The following is a 25,741-nucleotide window of genomic DNA, read 5'->3' on the forward strand; positions in this document are numbered from 1 at the left end:
CACCGCGTTGGGGCACAAGCGGGGACACACAGAGCAAGGGGAGGGGGGGGAAGGGGTATCCTGTGTGACCTGGAAAGAGGAAGATGCTGCAGCCCTGTCAGCAGAGGGATGATTTCACTCTTTGGATGATAATTCCCGGCATTTGGGGCTGTCAGGTTCCTGGTTAGCAGCTCCCCCTCCACGGAGCTGCTCCATGTAGTTGACACCGCAATTGTTTTCTGAAGAGAACACGCGACTCTCTTCTTATGTATTCCCTTTCCCGGTGTTTGTATTTGCTTCAAAGTCTCCTCATCACCCTGTTTGGTGACAAAAACTCATGTCTGGAGATCAGGGTAATGTGTTGCTTTTCAAAGCTCGGGGAGGAGGGGGTTGGCAGACATGGGTTTGCTGCATTATTTACTTCCCTGCGGCACCCTGCCTCCCTGGCAGCCCCCCCTCGGGCTGCTGGGACCCCACCATGGCGGCTGGGACCCCCACCCTGACCACTGGGACCCCTGCAGTGCTCAGCAGCCCACAGTGTGCTCTGGGGTGGCTGGGGGCACCCCAGCACAGCAGCAGCCAGGAGTGGAGTGCTGGGGACCAGGGGATGCCAGGGTGAAGAAGCCCCCTGGGCAGGATTTGGAGCACTTGCACCCTCCCAGCCTTGGTGTCACTGTGTCACATGGTGTATGTGGCACAGGGATGAGGTGCCTTGACCTGCACCCATGGTCACCTTGGCTGGTGGCCTGTCCCCTCCACTGGGGACACCAAGCACACCCAGGGTGGACAGAGCACTCCCTCAGTGAGGCGTGGGCACTGCCAGGTGTGCTGGCACAGCCCCCCCTCCTCCGTGTGTTCAGTGCCACGAGCACAGGCAGTTCTCTATCTAATTGATCAATTAATTATCTCCAACATTCAGCTGCATATTGGTTTTAGATGAAGGGAGAGGCTAACAAGAGGATTAGGCATGTGAGGCTTCAAGGGAGCCAGCGAGACGTGGGAGGAAGGGAGAGAGATAGGAGACAGGGAAACATGGGATGAGGACTCTCATGGTGAAAAGGATGGGGCTGGGAGATGGAACTGGTACCGTGGGCACAGCTGCAGAGATGCAGGAACTGAGCAGAGGATGCTCCAGAAACGGAGATGCCAAGGCAGAGGATGCTCCAGAAATGCTGATGCTGACACCAGAGGATGCTCCAGAAATGCTGAGGCAAGGGGATGCTCTAGAAGGGAAGGACTGAGGCAGGAGGATGCTCTAAGAATGGTGATACTGAGTCAGAGGACGCTCCAGAACTGCCATGCCAAGGCAGGAGGATGCTCCAGACATGCTGGTGCTGTGGCAGGAGGATGCTCCAGGAATGGTGGGAGGGTGATGCTGTGCCCCAGAATCACTCAGGGTGCCCAGTGCCCACCGTGACCTGCAGCCCTGGGTGGGCTCAGCCTGCCTCCAGCCCCTTCCGCCCTGCCCAGGATGGCTGGGGACAGGCAGGGGACACTCCCGAGTCCCTGAACACTCACGGGCAGCACCCTGCACGTCCTGGAACCCTCAGACTGCCGGGCTCAGGCACACCCAGGCAGCTTGCCAGCGACGTTCAGGAGAAAGGACGGCACCAGTGTCACCCCCAGCCGCCCCAGAGCCCCCCCGGCCGAGCCTGACGGTGGCGAGCCCCCAGGGATGGCCCCAGGAGGTGGCCGCGGGTGTCAGCCATCCGGCCTGGCAGCGTGGCTCATTAACGCGACAGGCTGTCACTCAGGCTGCAGCCAGCCCCGGGGGCACTCCGAGCGCCGCAGGGACCCCTGGCAGCGGAGGGCAGAGCCTTTGCACCCCCAGCACGTTCGGCAGCCCCTGGGACAGCGGGGGGACAGCGGGAGCGCGGCACGGCGCCACCCGGCCACCCCCAGGCTGGGGGGACTGGGCCAGGCAGGGCAGCGGGCAGGGGGACAGAGGTGACAGCACGATCCGCGGTCCCCGCCTGTCACCCCAAGACCCCCGCAGCCCGGAGCGCCTCGTTGCGGTGTCAGGCACTGATGCCAGCTGTCAGCACGGGAGGTGACAGCCCGTTAATGACCGCGCGGGGCGGGATGGCTCCGACACAAGGGAGGGGCAATGGGTGACATTCCCTGCAGCCCATCCTGCTGCCACCCGCTCCTTTTAGCCCTGTCAGCCCCGCGACCCCCTCAGGACCCTCTGCAGCAGGAACAGCCCACGGCTCCGTGTGGCACAAGCCCTCGGTGGTCACTCACGGAGTGAGGTGTGTGCGGGTACCCCTGGAATTCAGCCTGGATCATAAAATCATGAAATCCCAGAGCGGCTTGGGTTGGAAAGGACCTCAAAGCCCATCTCATTCCACCCCCTGCCACGGGCAGGACATTTTCCACCATTCCAGGTGGCTCAGAGCTCCATCCAATCCATGTCTGTGCACACACCCACACATTTTCTGCGGGATGGGGGCATTGGGGAAACACCCCCGGGGGCTCGAACACCCCTCACCCCCGAGATGCTCAGCCCTGGGAGCTGCATACAGGCACCCACAGCCCGCCCTCAGAGCCCCCGCAGCGCTCCCACAGCCACCACTTCCCCCCGACGCGGCTTTGGGGACAGGGAGCACCCGCAGGCTCCTGCCCGGGCACGCCAGGCGTCAGCGCATCCCAGCGGTTCTGCCAGCTGGGAATTCTGGCTTGTCCCAGCTAAGCTCCGGCCGCCCTGCTGAGCCTGGCACAGCACAGCCCAATCCACGCGTCCAGGCTGGGCAGCCATCGTGTCGCACGGCACGGGAGGAGGGGGAAGGAGGCGAGCCGGGCTGTGCCGGCGCTGCGGGGAGGGTGACACCGCCCAAGAGGAGGAGGACGAGGACGGGGGCAATGCCAGACAAGGCTGCGGTCACTGCGCAGCCAGGCCGTGGGTTGGCTGGCTGGCTGTGACAAGGCCGCTGTGACAACGGCGCTGTGACAACGCGGCTCGTGTCCCGAGGGCAGAAAGCATCTCCCTCGTTAGCCGCGCTCGCCGCGCTCGGGCCGCCTGCCCGCCGCCCGCAGCTGCTCCTCCTCCCGCTGCGCCCGCCGCTTGTCTCCCCGTAATTAAAGATCCAACGACCTTTGCCGGCTGCCTGAGACGCTGGAACAAATGAACGGTAAGCGCCAGATTACAGCCCGGCTCAGCAGCCCCGCAAATCCCTTTAATGAGACATTTAGGCAGGGCCAGCGGGGTGCCCGGCTGCCGGGGTGGGCTGGCGAGGCGGTGACGGCACCTCGGCCAGCCTGGCCAGGCCTGGGGACAGCGGCACCGAGCCGGGCCGGGAGCCGGGGGCATCATCCCCGCAGGCACCCAGCACTCAGGCCTTGTTGGAGGGTGGCTCCAGCTTCTCCCACATCCCCCTTTGCACCCACAAGTGTCCCAAAGGATGAGGGAGCAACGCTGTGAGAGGCACCAGGACCAAGCTCCTGAAGGGACACGGGGTCCTAGGGAGTGGGGACAGGGCTGGTAACTCCAGGACCAGGCTCCTGCAAGGACACAGGGTCCCAGGGACACACACTGAGCCCAGCCCAGGACTGCAGGGAGGTTGATCCCCTCCAATTGTAAAATCAAAAAGTGGAAAAGCCTGAATGACTGATGGGGCTGTGTGGCTGTGAATCGATGGTGACATGGCACACAATGTCACCACTCAGATTAGTGCCAAATTAAGCTGTTTACTCCAAGTTTCCCCACACAAGGAGAAGATAGGGCTGCCACAGGGAGCAGAAGATGGATGGTGGTGCTCAGGGCCCAGAGGGGGGATATTTCCTGCCCTGGCAGATAGTTTGGAACAACACCACCTTTCTCTCCTCATCTTCAGCTTTGGAAGGTGCAGATGTGGTGGGAGGACTGGGAAAGTGTCAGGATTCCATCCAGGCATGCTGAGCACCTGGGATTGGGGCTCATCCAAGCATCCTAAGAGAGCCTGATGCTCCTGTCCCCCTTCTGGGACCAAAGTGTCCCCAAGGTCCTCCATGACAAGGTCCAGATGGATCAGGAAACACAGCCACTCTCACTGAGCTAACTGGTGTCCCCAACTTCTCTGCACTGTCCCAGCATGTCCCTGCTCCAGGGAGAATCTCCAGTGTCCCTGTGTGCCTCTGAACAGGGGGATTTATCCCTGGTGTCCCTGGAGGAGGCCATCCAGGGCCATTTATCCCTGGTGTCCCTGGCTGTCCCCACCCCAGGCATTGATCCCTGTTGTCCCTAGGTGTCCCTGCTGGGACATCAATCCCTGGGCTCCCTGATCTCAGGGTTACTCTCTACATCCCTGTGCCAAGTGTTTATCTCCAGTGTCCGTGGCATTCAGGGATTCTCTGCCCCATCCAGCTCAGCATGCCTGAGGGCCTGGCCATGCCCAGCCCTGCTCCATGTCCTCTGGCCACCCGCGTCCCTCCCCATGGCTGTGACACCATCCCCATTCCAGCTGGGGAGTTCCCAGCTGCTGAGTACCCATTCCCAGCAAAATCAGAGGAAAGAGACCCAAAGGATCAGGGAATTCAGGTCAAACTCAGCCAGCACGGGAAGGAAAGCAGGGATGCCACACAGGAGAGCAGCAACATTTTCCAACCTGCTGATTCCAACGTGGCTTGTTCCAAGCTGACCTTAATCTCTGGCTAGCACAGCCAGTGCCTGGCACCTCCTGGTGTCCCCAGCCCCGGGATGCTGGCATTTGGGACACGTGTGACAGCCAGGCAGCGCCGAGAGCCGAGGGTGGTGGCGCCGGGGCTGCTCCCTCCTCCGGGAGAGGGCAGCGGGCAGAGGCGGGGGCCGGCAGCATCCACCTCATGCCTTTTAATAAAACATGAATTAGGTGCCAAGGCGTATTAGATTCACTTCCCCGGTGACAGAAAATCAAAGGCTTCTCCCATCTTTTCTAGAGGCGCGTTCCTGATTGATCTGGAAGAAGCAGCTCAGTGCGAGGGAAGGAGTCTATACACACCGAAACAGCTCTTTAATTTCTTAATTTAATATCTGACACGTAAAGATTCTCATTAAGCCAGTCAATGAAGCCTGGAAATACAATTTTCGTGCAAACTGTCGCTATCATAACTTACACGAAACTTCAGATGGTGCCCTGTAAGCGGTGTGATTAAAACCATTCATCTTCCCTGGCAGCCGCCCGCTCCCGCACCCCCGGGCCGGCCCCCGCCCCGTGCCCACCCCGGCAGGTGCCCGGGGGTGCCACCACGGCCATGGGCACCCCCGATGGCGGCTGCATCCTGCGGGATGCGCTGTCTGGAGCGGCAGGAGGAGCTGGGGAAGGACCCTGGGCAGCTCCCACCGGGCACAGCCTCCGCAGCGCGTCCCGAGCCCTGGAATCTCCCCCATCGGGACATGCGCAGGAGGGAGAGCTTCCCAAAGACGCTAATTAGGCAAATTAATTCCTGTTGAGTCGCAGCTCTTCGCTGCCTTAAAGGGGGGGGGGGGGGGGGGGGGAAGGAATAAAATCAAGAAGCTACTTATTTCAGTGCTGATTAAATCCCAAATATTGAAACACGGATTCGACCTGAGACTGTTCTGTGGGAGATGACCCCAGAGCAGGACCGGTGCCCACCTAGCACAGAGCAAGGGGGAGCTCTGAGGTTGGCATGGGGACACGAGTCCTTCTTGTCCTGCTCATTTCTCACGTCCCCTGGTGCTGCCAGCGCCGGGCAGGGCCTGTGTTTGCTGGGCTCCTTCCTCCTCCATGGGCTGAGGAAGAGGATGGTGAAGCATGCGGGCACAGGACACCACCCTGGCACTGGGCAAAGCCTCGCTGAGCCTCGGGGTGCCCTCAGGAACTGCCATGAACAGCAGGGCCTGAGAGGGGATTCATCATTTTCTGCCTCTCTCACCCTCCATCCCCCTCCCCTGATCCAGTCCTACCGAACATTTCAGCTCCAAGGAAACTCCAGGAACCTCCCAGCAGCTGCAAATCCACTCAGGTTGGGAAGGAAAAGCCACCCCAGGGACTCTGCAAAGGCTGCTGGATCTGTGTCACTGCAGTGGCAGCAGGGAAGTGCTGCAAAGAACCCCAGAATGGTTTGGTTTGGGTTGGAAGGCACCTCAAAGTCCATCTCCTTCCACCAGGCAGGGACACCTCCCACTGTTCCAGGCTGCTCCAAACCCCAGTGTCCAGCCTGGCCCTGGGCACTGCCAGGGATCCAGGGGCAGCTACAGCTGCTCTGGGCACCCTGTGCCAGGGCCTGCCCAGCCTCAGGAATTCCTGTGCCAGCAGCTGGTGTCCATCAAAGAGGAGCTGGTGATGGGACTGGGGAAAGGGACTCATGGGCACCGTGGGCTGTCCAGCCCTTGGGTCTCTGCCACCAGCCCAGGGCACCCCACGAGGTGCTGCCTGTGGCTGTTGGGTGTCACATGCTGCCCCCCACCCCAAGCCCTGCCCTCCTGCCGGGGAGAGGGCACATTCCAGCATTCCAGATGGATTGCCCAGGCACCCCAGCCAGGGTCCAGCTGCCATGCCTGGAAAGGATGCTTCAGTGAGGTGGAGACTGGGAAGAGCCCTGAGCACTGGGATGGCCCCTGCCCCCTTGCCTATGGCACAGCATGGGGTGGCACTGGGACCACATAAAGGGGCAAAGGATGCTTCAGTGAGGTGGAGACTGGGAAGAGCCCTGAGCACTGGGATGGCCCCTGCCCCCTTGCCTATAGCACAGCATGGTGCCACATAAAGGACCACATAAAGGGGTCCAGCTCTGCTCCCCAGGATGCCAGAGCTCCGTGCAGCTCCAGGGCAGAGGGAGGAGGACGAGTGGGCACTAGCAGGGTCACCCAGCCCTGCCTCTTTGAGTGACTTTGACTCCAACCCCTCGCTAGAGACCAATTCTTCACCCACCTCACCCCAGCGTGGCTCCTGCACCCAAGGGGCACCTTGTGGGTGGCCCGAGGGCTCTGGAGGATGCGGTGCCTGCTCGTTCTGCTGGCAGAGCCGCTTTCCTTGTCTTCCTCCCGCGTGTTATCTGGAGCCGTCGGAGCTGGCAGCTCCTGCCAGCGCTCGCGCAGCCTGACGTCGGCGCGGCTTGGAAGTGCGCGTGGCGTGTTTGATGTCAGGATTACCGGCTGGCTGTATTGTAAATGCTAAAATGAAATAAGAAGATTAGAGAAGAAAAGCGCCGCTCCGCAGCGCACGCCTGCCGATTGCCTCCCGCCGGAGCCGCCGCCGAGGGCGGGGGGCGCGGGGGGACCCGCTGGCAGCCAGCCCTGCCAGGGAAGGGTTAAACGGGGCCAAGCGGCTCCCAGAGGCGCTGGTGCTGCTTCCACCGAGCCAGGGGGAGAGGTGGACGGAGCCCTTCCCGCTCGCGGGGGTGCTGGGATTCTCTGGCTCACGTGAGTATTGATCCTGTCACCCCCAGCGGGGTCACGGCAGCCCCCCAGCCCTGCGCCCCCAGCGCCGGGGCAGAGCAGGGTGGGGTCACCTGGGCTTGGGTGGGTGTCTGCAGCCTGGCTGGGAGTGCTCTGCATCCCTTCCCGCCCTGCTGCATCCCTGCCCAGGAATGAGGGCACGGCCGCCTCCCAGCCTTGGGAGCTGGCACTTGGAGGGAAAGAGGCTTGTGCAGCCTCAGAGCGGGTGAGGACCCTCTGCGGGTCTTGTTGGGGGAACCTGAGGGCTTCCAAAGGGCAGCGAGGTGCTCTCGTCTCCCTCAGGACATTCCTGAGCCCAGATCCAGCAGGGAATGGGAATCAGGGATCAGGAATGTGGGCAACCACATACCCCTCCTGCACCTCCTGCTCCCCCCACATGCATCACGGCCCTGCAGAAGTCAGAGGGAGAGAAGGAGGGAGATTTGGCACAGGGTCAGGCCCTGCTAAGCCACTCTCCATCTCCTGCTGACAGCACCGTGTCCCCAGGCACCTCTGCTGGCACCCCGGGGCCCAGATCCATGCATGCCAGGCTCTCCGTGGGCAGCAGGGCACAGGATCTCAGCAGCAGCAGGATCAGTCTTTGTTTTGAGCTGTGCCCTTGTCCTCTGCCTGGCAGAGCTGTGGGTTGTGCTGCTGGGCCCAGCGCTGGAGGAGGAAGAGGAGGAAGACGAGCTGGAAGCCACACCAGCATTTTCCCTGCATTTTTTGGTGCTGGTCCTGCAGCAGTACGTGGGGCACAGGGCTCAGCCTCGCACACAGCCCCACATCCCTCCTGGCAGCATAAATCCTGGGCTCGCAGCTCCTCCCGGTACAGCAGAGCACCCTTGGCATGACCCCCCTGACAGCAACCCCGCCCAGCCAGCGCCGGCTCATCCCTCCGGGAATGCCGCAGGATCCCGGGCCGCCCCCTGGCACCCAGGGCTGGACCCCACAGCCTGTGTCCGCAGCCAGGAGCATCCCAGGGGCTGTTCCGTCCTTCACCTGCTCCTGTTCCCTGCCAGGGCACCCCGGCAGCCCAGCGAGGGGCTGGCAGGGCAGGCAGGACAGCGAGAAAGGGACCCTTCCCCTTCCCTACAGAGCAGGACAGGCTGGGGCTGGCCCTGTGCCCGATCCGTGCCGGTACCTTCCCTCCCGCATCTGTTCCCAATCAAAGCCTCATTTCAGCCCTCCAAAAGGTTTTTCTCCTCCTGCTAACGAACGCTATTGTTTTCCCGATGTGTTCCCGAGCCCGGGAGCAGCGGCTCGGCCCCTGCCGGTGCCAGCTCTGCTCACACACGTGTGGAGAGAGCCTCGAGCAGGATCCTGCTCCTCTCCCTCCTGCGGGGACTGGAGCTGAATCCATCCCCAGGGCACAGCGCGGGGCTGGAGTGGGGAATGGTATCCCCGGAGGAGGCGGTAACTGCGGGCTTCACCCCTCTGCCCCTCAGTTTGGTGCTGGCAGCACTCGGTGCCGGGTTAATGTCCCCACAGGGCTGCTGAGCAGGTGACACCCATCACAGCACCCCCACACATCGCCCATCGCCCCAGGCCAGGCTCGGCCCAGCCTCACCCCAGGGCGTGCAGATCCCGCTCGCCCCCCACATCCCTCCGGATGTGCCAGGGATGGCCGGGGCTGGCTCTGTCCCCTGCGGGACTCACCCCTCCCGCATTGCCGCGGGGCTTCTGTTGCTTCTGCGTGCAATTAATGAGCTTTAATTGCCTGTAAACACATCCCCGGCAGCGCCAGAGCTGCCTTGGGAAGACGATGGAGTCGGGCAAAGGGAATGGGAAGAGGAAATCGTAGTAACTGTTGCTACGGCTGGAGCCGCGGCTCCCGAAGTGGGGCTGTGGCCGTGGCCACGCGGGGCCGCTGGCATTGCCCAGCACCGGGCGGGGGGCACAGCGCAGCCCCTGTGCCCCGCCCCAGTGCCACCAACCCTCTGTGCCACACGGGGCTCAGGCATCCCCCCGAGAGCCCCCAGCTGGGATGTGATTGCATGTGGGGGGCCACAGAGGGGCCCTGCCCTCCCCTTTTCGCTCTGTTTGGGGTGCCACAGAGGGTTTGTAGGGACAGTGGGGTCCCTGTCCTGCCCCACTGGCTGTGTTTGAGGTTCCACAGAGGGTCTGTAGGGCCGGGGCAGTGGGGAGGGGTCCCTGCCCTCCCCTTTTCGCTGTGTTTGGGGTCCCAGGGAGGGGCTGTGGGGCTGGGGGTGGTGGAAGAATCCTGGCCCCCACCCTCTGGCTGTGTGGGACACCCCCAAGAGGGGCTGTAGAGCTGGGGCAGTGGGGAGGGATGTCCCTCTGCGTGTCCCCTCGCTGGACACGTGGCACTGATGAAGTCTGCACAGGCCGGGGCTGGCGGTGCAGGGGGAGTGGGCTGTAAATGCCATTTTCTAGCTCAGTGCCCTGTAACTCTCCCTGAGCCGGGGCTCGAACACCACAAACAGCGCATTTTAATCACCCTGAGAGCTCCCTGCCCCCATCACGGCTCCTGGCCCTGCCCCCTGGCACAGGACGGGGTGGCACTGGGTGTCCAGCACTGCTCCCCGAGGTGCCACCGCAACACGGGGACTGATGTCACACCAGCGCGGGAGTGACACCCCCTGTGTCCTGAGTGGGCGCGGCATCGGTGGCATCACTGGGGACACATCCCTCAGCCGGAGGTGGGAGGGGTCCCGAGGTGCCCGGGAGTGGCCACGCGGACCTGGACATGCCCGAGGAGTGGCCCAGGAGGTTTAACACACCAAGTGCTGGTGCTGCCCCTGGGTGGGGACAACCCCTGGGGTCAGTCCAGGCTGGGATGAGCAGCTGGGAGAAGGACCTGGGGGTGCTGGGAGCTGGACCCGCCCGAACCCCCCGTGCCCTGGGCTGAGCCGCAGCGTGGGCAGCACCTGCCATGGCAGGGGGTGGGATGAAATGAGGTTTTACCAGATTTCAGCGCTGCAATCCGAGGAAGTTTTGCCCTGAGGGCTGGGTGTGGGAGCAGCGGGAGCAGCGCCAGAGATAAGTTCCTGCCGCAAAGTTTCTTTCGCTGCTAATTTTCTGATTAGCCGCTGTCTGATGCGGCGGCAGCAGCGCTCCACGGAGCTTATTCCGAGGCGGCGTAATCTTGGTAAGCAGCGCGGAGGGGCAGGGCCGGCGCTGAGCCCGGCACACACAGCCCTGCTCGGAGGTAATAACTCCTCAGGGGCTGACAAGCCGCCGGGAGGGCTGTGGAAATCCTGTCTGCGGATGAGCCGAGAGGATTCTCCCGCTATCCCCCTAAAGCCTGCGTGTCACCTAGTCCAATAAAGGGCTTTATCGGGAAGGTGGGATTTTGTTCTGGCGTATCTCGGGCCTCCAGCCCAGCCCCTGCTCGGCTGATTTGCATGAGAACAGGGGGGGTTAGGGCACGGTGGGTGCTGCCTCCAGGGATGCTGATGGGAGGGGAGCTCCCACCCATTTTCCATGCCTGCTCTCCATCCTCCATTTTAACTGGCCCGTGGCCACCAGCCCTGCACCAAGGGTGGATCCTGCCCTGGGGATGGCAGCAGCACCCAGCACCGGGTCTCAGCCCACCCATCTGCCTTCAGGGGGGGGCGTGGGGAGCTCGGGGAGCTCAGAGCAGCCGGGGGGATGCGGCATCTTTAGGGTGCCTCAGCTTCATCCTGCTCCAGCCGGCAGCCCAGGCTGATCCTGCACCGGGTGATCTCAGCCGGCTCAGGGGAGAGCATTCCCAGGCTGGGAAGAGTGTCTGGAAGGGTGTGCTGGGGTTGTCCCCCCCAGAATGAAGAGCTCAGGGTGCAGGATGTCACTCTGGGGTGGTCCTGGCTGTGCCCTGTCCCCTGGATCCTGCGCCCCGTGGGAGGTGCCGCATCCCCAGGGACGGGGCGGGTACCAGGGCACAGCACCCGGCTGTGCCCACACCCGAGGGGACACCAGCCTAACTCCTGAGCTAGCAGGGGCTTCCCTGCTGCCACCCAGCCGTGACAGCCCCGGGAGGAGGGAGCAGGCACTGCAGGCCTGGCAGTGGTGGGAGCACCCACGCCTGCTGCGCCTGGCTAATTTACTGTGTGGCTGCGCGCCGTGCGAGCCAATAACTTTGAAATGATGTGGAGATTTGCAGCCAAACCTTCTCATAAAGAGATTTAGGAGGGTGACAAAGATAATTAAACATCCTTCCCTGAGTATTGACTTGCAGCTGAAAGGGGAAAAAATAACTACATTTTTCACAGTCCTTTTAAATCATCCTGATGCCCGGCTGGGCTCTGTGCAAATAAGCCTTGGCCTGGCAACCGTGGGGCTGTGGGTGCCAAATCCCTCCCTGCCAGCATGTGGGGGAGCAGGGAGGGAGTTTGGGGAGCCAGGAATGGTGCAGGGACCCAGGGTGGGCAGGGAGGGATGCTCCAGGGCAAAGAAAAGGAGGGATATGAGCCTGGCTGTCCTCTGAGCAGCCCTGAGGAGGAGGATTCAGCTAAAACAAGGAACAGGGGGTTGGGAGGGACAGGAAAGCAGGGACACAGGGTCACAGGACAGGGGGAAGTGGCAGCTGTTGGAGGACATGAAGGAGTGGCAGAGAGATTCAGGAGATGTATCACAGCATGGCTGGGGTTGGAGGGGACCTTAAAGCCCAATCTCACCCCAGCCCTCCAGTGGATGGAGTCCCATCATCCTTCTGAGGCACCTGCAGTGGGACAGAGCTGCAGTGGGACCCCCGGGAGTACCCCACAGTGCACTGCCCTCCACCGGGGCTCTGAGGGCAGAGCTGAGGCCAAACCTCATGGCATGGATGAGCAGGAGAGCCCCACCCCTCCATGCCCCTGTGGGCAATGCCAGCCGCTGGGAATGTGCCTGGCAGCCTCCTGCCACACCCCTCGTGCTTTGCCAGCGGTGCCAGCCGGCTCTGCCCGCTGGAACCCGGCAGGGCTGGACACCCCAGCTGTGCACCGTCCCTGTGTGGGGTGACCCCACACACACAGAGACTTTTCCTGACACCAGAACCTCCTGGAGTGCCAACAATAGCTCCGTGTTAAAGGTGGAGGTCCCAGCCGCAGGATGTCCCTGCTGTCCCTGCTCTGGGGGGCTCGGGGTGCCTGGAGCTGAGGGGTTGGGAGCTGCCAGGAGCAGCAGGGATGCAATGGCAGCGCAAGGAGGAGGAAGAGGAGGGAAATTTCCGAGCGATTTCCACCCCATCCTCTGTTTAACATTTCTGGAGAGCGGCCTCCTCAGCCGAGGGGTGACATCAGAGTGGGGCAGGGGGACACTGCTGGTGGCCGCAGGAGAGCCCTGCTCCTCGGTGTCCCTTTCCCTGGCCGCTCCCCGGCGCTGGCCGTGTCGCTGTGGTCCGTGGAGCACGCGTGACACCCAGTGGGCCAGCAGCAGACTGCACGCGCGGGTCCCTGGGCACGGTGGCACTGGCCCGGGGCTGGCACCCGTGTGGGACACGGGCTTCTCCTCTGGGGAACGGGGTGGCACTGCCCGATGGGTTTGTAGGGGGGGTTAACCTGGATGGGGGCATGGCTGGGGAGGCCCCGCAGTCCCCAAGGTGTGGGGTCTCTCTGGGGTCTCCCCAGGACCTAGTGGGTGACTTTGGGGTTCTGGGGTCTCACTGGGGCTCTGGGATCTCTCCAGGCACTCAGAGGTCCCTGAAGCCCAGAGCTCTGGGTCTCTCCAGATGTCTGGGGGAGTCTTCAGGCATCTGGGGGTCCCTGGTGCCATGGGGCCCTGGGGTCTCCCCAAGGCACTCGGGGGTCCCTGCAGCCCTGAGGCACTGGAGTCTCTCCAGGCACCCAGGGTCCCTGCAGATTTGGGGCTCACCAGGGCTCTGGGGTCCCACTGGGGCTCTGGAATCTCTCTAGGATCTTTTCCTTGGAACTTTGGGGTCCCTGGGCTCACTGCAACCCCATGGCTCTGGTGGCATTGGGGCTCTGGAGTCTCCCAGGGACCTCGAGGCCTCTGCAACCCCCCGGTTTTGGGATCTCTCCAGAGCCCCTGTGGGCCCCTGCAGCCCTGGGACTCTGAGACCACACTCAGCTCCAGCGTACCTGCAGGCTTTGGGATCTCCTCCTGCAGCACCAGTGTTTGCTGCCTTGCACCACTCCCAGGTCAGAATCTCTTTTCCCTGCCTTCCTGCCTCTGTCTGTGTCCCTCAAAGACTCTGATGTCCCTCAGGTATTCATCACCTTCCTGCTCCTCCCCTGGGACCATCCTCACCTCCCAGCCCCATCTCCTGGTGCAGCTCTAACCCTTCCTGGCTGCTCCAGCTGGCTTTCTCTGGGACAAGAAACTCTCAACCCATCTTATGCTTTTCCTCTGGAATCTCTTGTTCATTCCCTGGGGGATAAACCCTGAAGGAACAAGGATCTGAGGGGAGTCAGGGCTGTGGTTCACTTCAAGCCAAAGCAGAACCGTTTTCTGCAGGAAAAACATTTTCATTCCAATTTGCGAAGGCTTTCAAAGGCAATTCTCAGAGGAGCAGGAGCAGTTGCTGCAGAGGGGACTGGATGTTCTTCTCCAGCTCTGGAGAGGCTGGAAGCTCATCCTGCTGAGGCATCCAAGTCATTAATGGGGCTGTGAACACCCACATGCAACGCCCTGCAACCCCACGCCCAGCATGGAAATCCCACATCCCAGCTCTGGAGTCTGTAAAGACACTTGGAGGGTTGAAAATGGACCTGGAGAATGAAAAGAGGAGCAGGAGGAGGGAGGGACCAGTGAGACACAGAGAGGACAGAGCTGGGCCCTCCTCACTGTGCCCTAAGCAGGGCCCCACATGCCCTGACCCCAGCAGGCTCCACTCAGGGCATGGAGGGACCCCTGGAGCTGCTGGTGTGACCGTCCCCTGTGTCATCCCCACTCAGGGACAGTGTGGCCAAGAGCAGGACCCTGCTGCTCACAGCAGCCCCACCAGCCCTGGGAGTGGAATTCCAGCCCAGGATGGAACTGTTGGACCTCAAGGGCACATCACAAAATTGCCTCTGAGATCAAAGAATCATCATAATCTCATATGGTTTGGGTGAGAAGGGATCTTAAAGCTCATCTCATCCCACCCCTGCCATGGCAGGGACACCTCCCACTGTCCCAGGCTGCTCCCAATGTCCAGCCTGGCCTTGGGCACTGCCAGGGATCCAGGGGCAGCCACAGCTGCTCTGGGCACCCTGTGCCAGGGCCTGCCCACCCTGCCAGGGAACAATTCCTAATTCCCAATATCCCATCCAGCCCTGCTCTCTGGCAGTGGGAGCCATTCCCTGTGTCCTGTCCCTCCAGGCCTTGTCCCCAGTCCCTCTCCAGCTCTCTTGGAGCCCCTTTAGGCCCTGGCAGGGGCTCTGAGCTCTCCCTGGAGCCTTCTCCTCTCCAGGTGAGCACCCCCAGCTCTCCCAGCCTGGCTCCATGGCAGAGGGGCTCCAGCCCTGGCAGCAGCTCCATGGCCTCCCTGAGCTCACCCATCAGCTCCACGAGAAGTTAAACGATGTGACAGAGGCAGCGTTAACATGAGGCTCCACATTTGCTGCACTCACCTTCCTCCTCCCTTGGGCAGCTCCCAGAGCACCACCCAGGTCCAAACCTTGGCTCCAGAAGAGCCAAAGATGGTGGTGAAGGGGCTGGTTGGAGCCCTGAGTGCTTCCAGGTGGGACATGGGAGCCCAGCTCAGCCCAGCTGGTGGCTTGCAGGGGGAGGTGATGGTGAGCAGCAGATCCTGTGTGGCTGTGTGGTTTTCCAGCTTGAGCACTGACCCCAGGGGCTGCTGCAGAAGGGAAGAAAGAACTTTCCATTCAAGTTTCCAGCTGGAAGAGCCAGGGAGAGAAATGCTGCCATGTCTCAGGTGCAGAGCAGGGCTGGTTCCAGCTCAGTGGTGCTGTGCTGCTCCTTCCCACAGGACTTGGGGGGCTCCTCCATCCCAGGACTGCAGTGCCCACCTTTCCCTCACCCCACAGACACCTTTGGAGCTCCAGAGCCCTCAGCCTCAGGTCCTACCCACCTCCACACCCACCTGAGGCCTCTCCAGGCTGTACCTGGGGGACAGTCCCCCCTGCACAGGGACACACTCACAGTCCCCCCTGCACAGGGACACACAGCACGCAGCAGCAGCGGGGCCAGACAGCTTGTGTGGGCTATAAATCTGTGTGGCCAGAGCTGCTCCTGCTCCACAGCCCCAAGGCCACCCCAAGGTCTTTCCAAGGCGTGATCTGCCCCTCCCCTCCACTGCGGCAGCTCCTCAGCGGAGCGTGGCACTGCCAGCCCTGCCCTGGACAGCCCCAGCTGGGAAGCAGGGCCCCAGGGAGAGCCTGGGTGCCTGGGGAGCAGCAGGGCAGCCACGGCAGCCTCTGCCCTCTGGGAGCAGCTGCAGCTCTCCAGCTTCCTCCCTGCTCTCCTTTCCAGGAATGTTTCCCCATTTCTCAGTGCCCAGGGGATGCTGCTCCCAGGGTCAGCACTGGGGTTGTTCCCAAACCTCATCCCAGGGTTGGGTGAGGAGGAAATTGCACTCTGGCCTTGCAGATGAGGCTGATCCAGGGGCAAGGGGTGTGAGAGTGGCACAACCTCGTTTCAGGTGGACTTCAAGAACCCCAAAATTCCAGTCAAGAGAAACCTTGTGGACATCAACAGGATGTGCAAGATAAGCCCAGATGTCAGGCAGGCTGGGGATGAGGGGCTGAGCAGGATCCCAGTGAAAGGTCCTGGATAAGGTTCTGGACAGGAGGGTGGACAAACGGGACGTGCTGCACCCTGGGCAGATGTGGCCCCAGCCTGGGTCCTCTGTGCAGCACCAGGGAACTCCAGGCTCTGTGCTCAGAGTGATTCCCAGTCCAGGGAGAGATGGAGGGGCTGGAAAAGGACCAGCAGATGCTGCTGGCAGGGCTGGAGCTGGGAGAGAGCTGGGTTGGGATCCACCAGCATCCTGCAGGTGCCCTGGGGACAGAGCCAGTCCCTCTCAGTAGGACATGACTGGTACCCAGGGACAAGGGACATTCATTGCAGCTGCAGGCTGGGTAGTAGAATTGAAATTTTTTCCCGAGGAGGTGGCACAGCTGTGGGACTGAGGTGAGCAAGTCCATACTTGCAGGCTGGGCTGAGCCCTGCATGACCCTTCCTGTGCTGGTGCTGTCCTGCTCACGGTGGGAGGGGGCTGGACACCCCCCGGGGGTGCACCATGCTGTGAGCCCAGCAAGGGCCACCTCTCCCTCACAAATTCCTTCCCTCCCAGCCCCAGGGCACGCTGAGAGCCGAGGTCCTGTGCGCCGGACCGTGCCCCCTCCCCGGGCCCGCCCTGGCCCACATCCCGCTGCTGCAGCCGCGGGGCCGAGGCCTCTGCTGCTCCCGGCATCAGCTGATCCCTCCCGGCAGCCGGTGCTGCAAAGTCAGGCACAGAGATTGCCAGGGCGCCGGCGAGGGGACAGCAGGGGTGGCAGCACGGGGGGCTCGGGGAGCCGGGGGCACCTGTGCCCTGAAAGCCGAGCCACCTGCGCGCTGCTACCTGCTGAATAATAGAGGAGCTGACAGCCAGCGGAGAGAAATGTGATGCTGGTGAGGCAGCCCGGGAAGACATCCGAGCTGCCGGCAGCTGCGATAGCAACTGCAGCCGAGGAGCCTTCCAGCCCCGTGCGGGCTGCCTGCAGCGCTCTGCCCACCCCGGGGTGCCCGGGCGGCCGGGGCCCGCAGCAGGGACGCGGGCTCGGGGCTGGCAGGATGATGTGAGCTGCAGCGGGCACCCGGCGAGGCAGAGCTCAAGGGCAGGGCTGGGTTTCCCGGGAGGTGAGGCAGAGGCTGCCCGCAGGCGGTGCCCGCGCCCGCCCGGGGGGCAGCAGCTCGGCCCCATGTCCAGAGGAGGGGAGATGGTTTACATCCCGGATGACTCCGACTTCAGCTCCTTCAGGGATCAGTGCGAGAGCCTGGAGGGCTGGCACTGCCGCTACAACAAGGCTGGCGTGACCGTGTGGAGTCAGGGCCAGGAGGAGAGCTGCACCGTGCAGAAAATCAAGGTAAGCGGAGCTTCCCACCCCCAGCCGTGTGCCCGGCGGCTCCCGAGGGTCCCTGGGGACTGCCCCGTGCTGGAGATGCGCAGTTCGGCCTGCCTGGGGGTGTTTCTGTCCCGAATTCCAGGGCTGGCGGGGTTAGACCCCCGGAAGGTGCTTCCCAGCTGCTCCGGCTCCTGCTGCCCGCCCCGGGATCCCGCCGGGCTCCCCGCAGCCCGCGGCCGTGTGCGCTCACGTGCGGCTGCCCCCGGCCCCGACACCCGCGGGAAGGCCCCGGGATCGGTTACATTGTGGACGTGGCCCTGCCGGGAGCCCCCGGACGCCAGACGGGCTCATGGCACGTGTCCCTGTTGTCCCTTCCCCGGCTCGGCCGTCCTGGGGCACATCACGGGATGAGATCCTGTGGGAGCCCCAGGTGCTGTTTTGGGAGGTTTGTGGCTTGCCAGGGGCTGGACCTGGGGTGCTGCAGAGGGACAAGGAGGTCCAGCCATCCCTCAGGTACCTTTTGGTTGATCTCCACAGCCCCAGCAGCACTGCCAGGTGACCCTGGGCACATCAGGAGTGGCTGCAGGGGGCTGGGGGCATGGGGTGAGCCCAGGGTGGGTGTCACGGGCTTTGGCTTTTCTGCACCAAGAATCCCGAGCCCTGGGCAGGGATGGGATCTGCCGGAGCGAGGAGAGGCAAAACATCCGACCTGCAGGACAGCCCAGCTGCTGGAGAGCATTCACCCAGGAGTGCCGGGGGAGGGTCGCCACAGCCTCAGGGAGGTGGTGAGGAGGGAGCAACGCGCTGGAAGAGGCTCTCCCACTGCTGTCCTGAGCACAGGACACCCAGCTGCACCTCTCCTGCAGCCGGGGCACGAGGAGGAGCTGGGCACATGCTGCTGCTGTGGACAGAGGCCCTTCAGGGCCAGCGGGAGGAGCAGGAGCAGCACTCTCAGCAGAGCTGCAGCTGCAATACACATTTCCCTGCTGCCGTGAGCCAGGGACCAGCTTCTGCACCTGGATCAGGGAGCATTTAAACCAGCTGGGCATACACAGGATTAAGGGGTGCTGAGGGGTCAGGCTAGCACCTCTTTGAAAAGTCCTGGTGACTGCAGCAGGTCCCTGACACCTGGGAAGAGGCAAAAATCACATTCCTCTCCCAAAAGGAAACTCCAGGGCGGCACTGTGGGCTGCTGTGTCACCTCCATCCCTGGGAAGGACATGGAGAATGTGCTCCTGGAAGCCACGTCCTGAAGGAGGAGGGCAGTGGTGACAGCAGCAAGGACCTGCCAAGGGTAAATCCTGCCTGAGCAGCCTGCTTGCCTCTGCAGGGAGAGGTCTGGCTCTGTGGCTGTGGGCAGGTCCAGCCTTGGACAGGGCTTCCCGTAGTGAGATCTGGGCTGGAGAAGTGAATGTTGCTCAGAGTGACCAGGACAGGCTGGCAGGAAGCCCTGGAGCCCCGCCCTGAGCCTGGCAGAGGGGCTGCAGTTCTGTCCCCCCTGCCACCACTGAGCCCCACAGGGAGGGGACCCCAGGCAGGCCTGGGCAGTCAGGCAGCATCACCCAGCCTGGTTCAGTGCCATAACGGGGATTTTCCCTGCCCTGGAGAGGGCCTGGGCATGGTGCAGGGGTTGGCAGTGCCCAGAGCCCCTTCCCAAAATGTGGGATGCAGGCAGAGCTGCACAGCTTCCTTTGGGTCAGGAGAGCCTCAGTCTGTCCATTAACTGAGGGAGTTAATTTTCTCAGATTCCCTGAGCAGCTGGAGCTTTGGATTTTTTCCCCCTGAATTCCCTGTGGATGGGTCTGGGCTCTGTGCTTTCCCCATCCCAGCTGCTGCGCCTGACAGGGCCGTTCATCCAAGACTGCAGGGGGTGGTGGACAGGCTTTAGTGGGGAATTTGGGGCTCCAAGACTGCGATGGTCCCTCTGTGACAATCAGAGTTTCCAGGAGACCCATGAGCTCCACCTGCAGCTGGAAAAAGCAGCAGCACCTCCAGGCCCTGCTGCGAGGGTGCAGGCAGGGAGGGAGAGCAGGAGGAGGGGGCTGGGTGCTCCCACCCTCCCGCGGTGCCCTGGGGACTGCAGCGCATCTCCGAGCCCGGCCTGGGCACGGGTCCATCCATACCGGGCCACCAGGGAAAGCTTGCCCGAGATTGATGGGACCTGCCACACTCAGAGGGCCATCTCCTGTTACACAGCGCCTCATCAAAGATGCAAGGGCTCTAACGAGCAGCAGATGACATCTCCCTCCTGCCGGCGCTCAGAGGAGCAGGGCGGCCGCCTTCATCAATAATGCACGGCTGGTGCGGCCGGGAGCTCCGCGGCTCCGGTTACAGCCGGGCCCGACACCCCCCGGAGCGGGCCTGAAACCCCCTCGAGAGCGGACCCGACACCCCCCGGAGTGGGCCTGAAACCCCCCCAGGAGCAGATACAAAACCTCCCGGGAGCAGACCCCACACCCAAGACCATCATGAAGCACACGGACGCCCCTTTGTTTGCCCTGCAAGGGCATAGGTTAGGGGACAGGCATCAAAGCCTGGACCAGCTGGACCACCTGTGTGAGGGTCATCCCAGCCCCCTCTGGCTGCAGGAGCGGTGGCTCCGGGGCTGTCCTACAGCAGAGCCATGTCCTGCACCCTCCATGGCACAGGGACATGGGACAGCCCAAAGTCCTCGTGCCCAGGTGGGCACAGCTCAGGGCTGGGTGCTGCCCCCCGCCCCTCTCCCCACAGACCCGCATCTCCTGCAAGGATGTCCCTGCCGAGACGCTCTATGACGTGCTGCACGACACCCGCTACCGCAGGAAATGGGACTCCAACATGATCGAGACCTACGACATCGGGCGCCTCACCGTCAATGCTGATGTGGGATACTACTCCTGTGAGCACCCCTGAGACCCCCGGGGCCCCCTTCCCAGCCCCACTTCCCCAGGAGTGTGTGTGGGGCCATGGAGTAACAGGATCTGCCCACAGGGAAGTGCCCGAGCCCCCTGAAGAACCGGGATTTCGTCACGCTGCGCTCCTGGCTGCCCCTGGGCAATGACTACATGATCATCAACTACAGCGTCAAGCACCCGGTGAGCCCCGGCTGCCCCCAGCCCTGGCAGGGCTGTCTGTGGGCATGGGCAGGGCTGGGCAGGCTCTGAGGTGCCTGGAATATCCCCGCAGAAATACCCGCCCCGGAAGGATTTTGTGAGGGCTGTGTCCCTGCAGACCGGGTACCTGATCAAGGCGAACGGGGACGGTGCCTGCATCCTCTATTACCTCACCCAGGTGGACCCTCGCGGTGAGTGAGGGGGCTCACCCAGAGCTCACCCCCCTGGCTCCCCATTATGCAGGGGTGCCCGCACCAGCCCTGGCGTGCTGCAGGCTCATGGTGCCTCCCCTGGGGCTGGCCCTGCTTCCCTGGGTGATGGGGCTTTGGGCTCTTGCAGGGTCGCTGCCGAAGTGGGTGGTGAACCGTGTGTCCCAGTTTGTGGCACCGAAGGTAAGGAGGGGGATGGGAGTCCTGGGCAGCAGGGATGATCTGACCAAATTACCCCGGGTGGGGGCAGGGTGGGTGACCCCAGGGCCCACAGGGTGGATGTTAGGTGACCCAGGGCTCTGAGGATGGATGCTGGAAGACCCAGAACTCATGGGACAGGTGCTGGGAGACCCAGAGCTCACAGAGCAGGTCCTGGGTGACCCAGGACCTGCAGGACAGGTGCTGGGTGGTCCAGGGATCACAGCGTGGCTCCTGGGTAGTCCAAGGCTCACAGGATGAGTGCTGGATGACCCAGAGCTTGCAGAATGGGTGCTGAGAGATCCAGGGCTCACAGGATGGACCCTTGGTGATGCAGAGCTGCCAGGATGAGCTCGGGGTTTCACAGGGCATGCACTGGGCACGTTGCTGGGGCAGCCAGGCCCCATCCCCTGCCAACACCCCAAACCCTGCATGGGGAAGCTGTGCCCACAGCCCAGGGCAGCTCCAGCCCTAGCCCCGCTGTGCCCACAGGCCATGAAGAAGATCTACAAGGCTGGGCTGAAGTACCCGGAGTGGAAGCGCCGGCACGACCCCGAGTACAAGCCCTGGGTGTACCCCGAGCAGAACACGCTGCCCAGTGTGAGCCTGGCCGAGCTCTCCGTGCAGCACGCGGATTCCCTGGAGAACATCGATGAGACCGGCCTGTCCGAGGAGCACCTGAGCACCAGTGACCATGAGGCCTGAGCCCTCTGCCAGGGAATCCCCTCAGCACCAAGGCTTGGCACCCAGGGGGCACAGCAGGGAATTTGGCTCCCTGCTTCCCAATAGTCACATCTGCTCTCCCAACTCCTTCATCATTGACCCCCCTCCCTACCCAGGCAGCGGGGAACTGTCCTGTGGGATCTGTGCAACAGGTGCTGGGAAGAGGCAGGATGGGCACCCTGGTGGCCCCTGTGCCCATGGAGATGTCCCTGTAGGAGACAGAGCTGGCAGTGGGTGTTCCAAGAGAGGCTGGGCAGGCTGAGGTGGGCAGGAGCTTTCCTGGCACCAGGATATGGCTCTGCCACTGTAAGACCCTAAAAGGCCCAGAAGTGGGGGGTTGTGAGGGTCCTGCCCAGGCTTTGCAGCAGCACAAGGTTTGGATTGACCCCGTCTGGCCTGAGGTCCAGCTCTGCCAAGCCCGAGGTCAGGCTGTGCCCACTCCAGCCCTCCATGCCCCTCCAAGCTTAGTGTGGCCCCCCCATCTCAGGGAGCCCTCCCAGGCCCTCCTCAGCACCAGGCTCACCTCTGCAGGCTGGCTGTAGCCCAGCAGGCTCTGGGGACGCTTTCCCCTGGTGGTTCGTGGGGGTTGTCCTGGCAGTGGGGTCCTGGGCCACCTGTGTCCCCACTCTCCCAGTGTTTGCTGCTGCTGTGGTTCCTGGCACAATAAAGGGGTTGGTGTGTGTGAGAGCTCACGGAGCTGGCAGAGGATGGGGAGGGGGCTGGCACAGAGCCCACCCAGAGGCATCCAGCTCTGAGTGGGACAGGAGGGCCCATCCACACAGCCCCAGTGCCCTGGGGTGATCCTCAGCAGGGACAGAAGTGGCCACAGCAGGACAGGACAGAGGGATGCCGGGCTCTGCACCCTACAGGCGCGTGCATGGGCAGGGGGCAGCTTCCACCGGACAATGGGAAGTTGGTCTAGACAGGCACTGCCGTGGGAATGTGCTGACAAATGAGGGATTTTCCACCCACTCCTCGCTCCCACCCTCCGAGGCAGCTGCTGGGCTCTGTCCCCAGCTGAGCAAGAGCTGTGGAAGGTCACTGCAAATGGGGATGTCACTGCAGCTTTTGGGGTCCCTCTGACCCAGCTTCACCCCCCTGGTCCCACTCCAGGCCTGCCCTGTGAGTGCTTCCCCCACACCTGGAGCTTTTCTCCACCCCAGCATCTCAGGCATGGATGCTTGCTGTCCCCCTTCAGCCACACTGTTAGGTGACAAATGTCCCCTGCGCTGCCTCGGGGGACATCACACACACAGTGCTGGGAAGGGGACAGCAGGGTCTTGCTTTCGGGACAGCTGGATCCGGGGGGTTGCAGCTGGGCTGGCTGCACAGAAGCCGCCTCTGCAAGGAAAATGTGGAGAACAGGGGCAGGGGATGTGCAGCTCGCACCTTGCAGCACACAGCGACCCAAGGTTGCTCCCTCCCCCTCGCCACACTGCTCCCCTCCCGGGAGCAGATAGGGATTATTTTACCTCTAAAAAGACACAACCCAGTTCCAAATTGCCCCAAAAGCACTCTGGCAGCGTGGAAAATCACCCCTGGGTGCTGCTCTGATGGGGCAGAGCCCACTGGCACCCCGAGCCCGGCGGGTGCTGGGGTGAAGACCCTTCCCCTGCGGGAAGGAGCCTCATCCCTGCGCATTCCCGGATGTTTCCCTGCAGGATCCAGACTGCAGCTCTGCCGGGGGCTATTTTTAGCCAGACCTGAGTGGGAGTGAGGAGCTGCTGCCTGAGCACCGAGAGCCCGGCAGGGAGCCCCAGGGACAGCTGTAGCAGGCTGGGTGACCCCTCAGCCTGGGCTGTGTCCCGAAACTGGGATGGTGGTGGCACAGGCAGTGTCCCTGTCACTGTCCGCATCCAGCACTGGCTCTAGGAGAGCTCCTGACCCCCAGAATGAGCCAGGGTAGAACTGGGGGGGCACCGTGGGTGGTGCCAGCAGCCGCAGCGCGGTGATTTCTCTTGGAACGATGCGGGCTTCCTGTGGCACAAACAGGAAAGGGACCGGCCGCCGGCATCCCGATGGCGCAGGCAGGGTGCGGGAGGCGCGGAGCCCCCCGGGGGCCCTCGCTGGGATTTTGGGGGAGCGGGTGGCCCAGGGCCCGGTGGGACGAGAGCCAGACACGCGGGGGCTGCGGCCCCGCACGAGAGCCCAGCTGGGCGCTTTTCCTGCCCGGCTCCCGCGCGCAGAGGTTGGAAAGGAAACGGGAAGCTGCTGCTGGACGGGAGATTAGCCCGGAGGCAGTGATGTCAGCCGCTCCTGATGGATCGGGGGCAGCGGCAGCGTGGCACGGGCCCCATCTGGCCACACACCGTGTCAAACGTGCCCCTGCTGGGGCAGGATGTGACTCCATCCCTGGATCCCGTGATTTTTGACTCCTGAGCTCATGGATAGGTCTTGAGCAGCTTTTGGCCCCTCCACCCAGACCAGGACAGCGAGGAGCCCCCCCAGCAGCCTCATGGACTGGCCTTGAGCAGGGCTTTTGCCCTGCAGATTTCCAATACTCCAGTTTTCCCCAATCCCTCGCAGGGCCTCAGCTCTCTGCCGTGCCCTGCAAACCCTCAGGGTCAGTCCCAGCCCCACATTTCCAGCTGTCCAGTGTAATATTTCCTCTCTAGGGATGAGCCTGGAGTGTCCCTCACCCTGTCCTGCTCCCCAGAGATGCTCCCACCATCAGCCCCCTCATGAACTGCATGGGTGGGGCTGAAGGTGAAGAAAAATCTGGCCCAGGGTGGGGAGGGATGGATGGATGGATGGATGGATGGATGGATGGATGGATGGATGATGGATGGATGGATAGGTACCTGGACACAGGAATCTTGAGGGACAGTGTCATCCTGGGTAATGCCCAGAGAAGGGAAGGATCAAATGCTGGAAGCATCCATCCTTCACTTTGATGTTTGCTTCCTGCAGCCCCTGCCAACATCTTCTCAAAACCCAATCCAGCCCCAGGGGGTTTTCTGATCCTGCCCATCTTCCTCCTCCTAGGAGCAGGCATGGCCTTCCTGCTCTGTGACCATTGCAGGACAGGGCTCTGTGCCTCTGCCTGAGCATGCTGCTGTCTAGATATAAAGAAATAAATATAAATATAAATATAAATATAAATATATAAATCCCATCAGCAGGCTGGCAAACACTGGGAGCAAGCAGAGGCTTTGAAACCTGCTCTGCAAAACATGGGCTGATAGGAAGCCCTTGGGAAACATCCCAACCCTGTGCTCTGTCCCGGTGTCCTGCTGTGCCCTGCTCTCCTCCCTGTGCCAGCTCTGGGGCTCCGGGGTGGTCCCATGGCTGGGGAATGTCCTGGGTGGGTTCTGGGAAGGAGCACTTCACCTTGGGAACCAGGTGCTTTAGCAGGGGTTCCTCCTGCCAAGGGAACAGAGCCCCAAACCTGGGAATTCGGTGACTGTGGAGGGAGAAGGGAGCAGTGGAGAAGGTTTTCTACACCAAACTGCCCTGTCAGCAGCCAGCAGGGTGTGGGAGCTAGACCCTGCCCTTGGGCACATCAACCCTGCCAGGACAGTGACCTGCCATCATGAGGATGTTCCAGGGACATTTTCCTCCCCTGCTGTCCATCCCTGCCTTCCTGGCATCAGCGAGGAGCACTGCTCCCAGCAGCAGGTTCTGAGGGCTTCCAAAAGCACTGCTTTCTGAGCAGCGAGTTTGGACCAGAGTTTGGACCACTGTGGATCCTTGCAGCCTGACCCTGCCCGGGGTTCTGTCTGTGCAGGTGCTACAGGTGCCAGTCTGCGCTCACTGCAGCACAGCAGGACAGAGATGGTGACAGATCTGTGCTCTGTCCCTCCCAGCCACACCACAGACCTCAGCAGCCTTCCCAAGAATAGCAGGGCCCAACAGCTTCCTCTGCAAGGCAGGGGGATGGCACGGTCTGCCCTGCAGGGCCACAGGGTCCCAGCACACCCTGAGGTCCCTTGCACCCCGAGGGTCTCCACACCCCACCCACAAAGGGGTCCATGGGGTCACTCGTGCCCGGGGGATGTGTCACTCCCTGCTGGAGCAGCTGCTGGGGAAAGGGGAGGAAGGCAAAAGCCTTGCCAGGCTCGTGCTGAATTCTGCTTCTGCTTTGCAGCAGCAGCCTGTGCTGAGTGCCCTCCCCCCTGAACTGCAGGGGGTTTATAGGGTGGCACTCCCACACCACCCCACAATGGCCTTGGGGGCACTGCTGGGGTGGGGAAGGACCTGCTGGAGATGGAGCAAGGGAGTGCTCAGCTCTGGGCCCTCACAGGGCAGGGA

At 62.6% G+C, this 25,741-nt stretch overlaps 1 protein-coding gene across 1 annotated transcript; it reads left to right on the top strand.

The window, feature by feature from the left end:
• The first annotated feature begins 17,124 nt into the window (after nucleotides 1–17,124).
• Nucleotides 17,125–21,472, top strand: LOC121355139 (START domain-containing protein 10-like). Its single transcript, XM_041470341.1, has 6 exons — nucleotides 17,125–17,289; nucleotides 19,999–20,146; nucleotides 20,239–20,342; nucleotides 20,434–20,551; nucleotides 20,700–20,752; nucleotides 21,260–21,472. The coding sequence occupies exons 1-6, from the start codon at nucleotides 17,125–17,127 to the stop codon at nucleotides 21,470–21,472; spliced, it is 801 nt and encodes a 266-aa protein (XP_041326275.1).
• Nucleotides 21,473–25,741: the final 4,269 nt, after the last annotated feature.

This window comes from Pyrgilauda ruficollis, unplaced genomic scaffold, assembly GCF_017590135.1.
Source record: "Pyrgilauda ruficollis isolate IOZ18807 unplaced genomic scaffold, ASM1759013v1 scaffold105, whole genome shotgun sequence".
Taxonomy (NCBI): Eukaryota; Metazoa; Chordata; class Aves; order Passeriformes; family Passeridae; genus Pyrgilauda; species Pyrgilauda ruficollis.

Coding starts and splice junctions, on each gene's coding strand:
- LOC121355139 (XM_041470341.1), top strand. CDS start 17,125: ATGTCCAGAGGAGGGGAGATGGTTTACATCCCGGATGACTCCGACTTC. Junction 20,147..20,238: donor TGATGTGGGATACTACTCCT/GTGAGCACCCCT, acceptor ATCTGCCCACAG/GGAAGTGCCCGAGCCCCCTG. Junction 20,753..21,259: donor CCCAGTTTGTGGCACCGAAG/GTAAGGAGGGGG, acceptor CTGTGCCCACAG/GCCATGAAGAAGATCTACAA.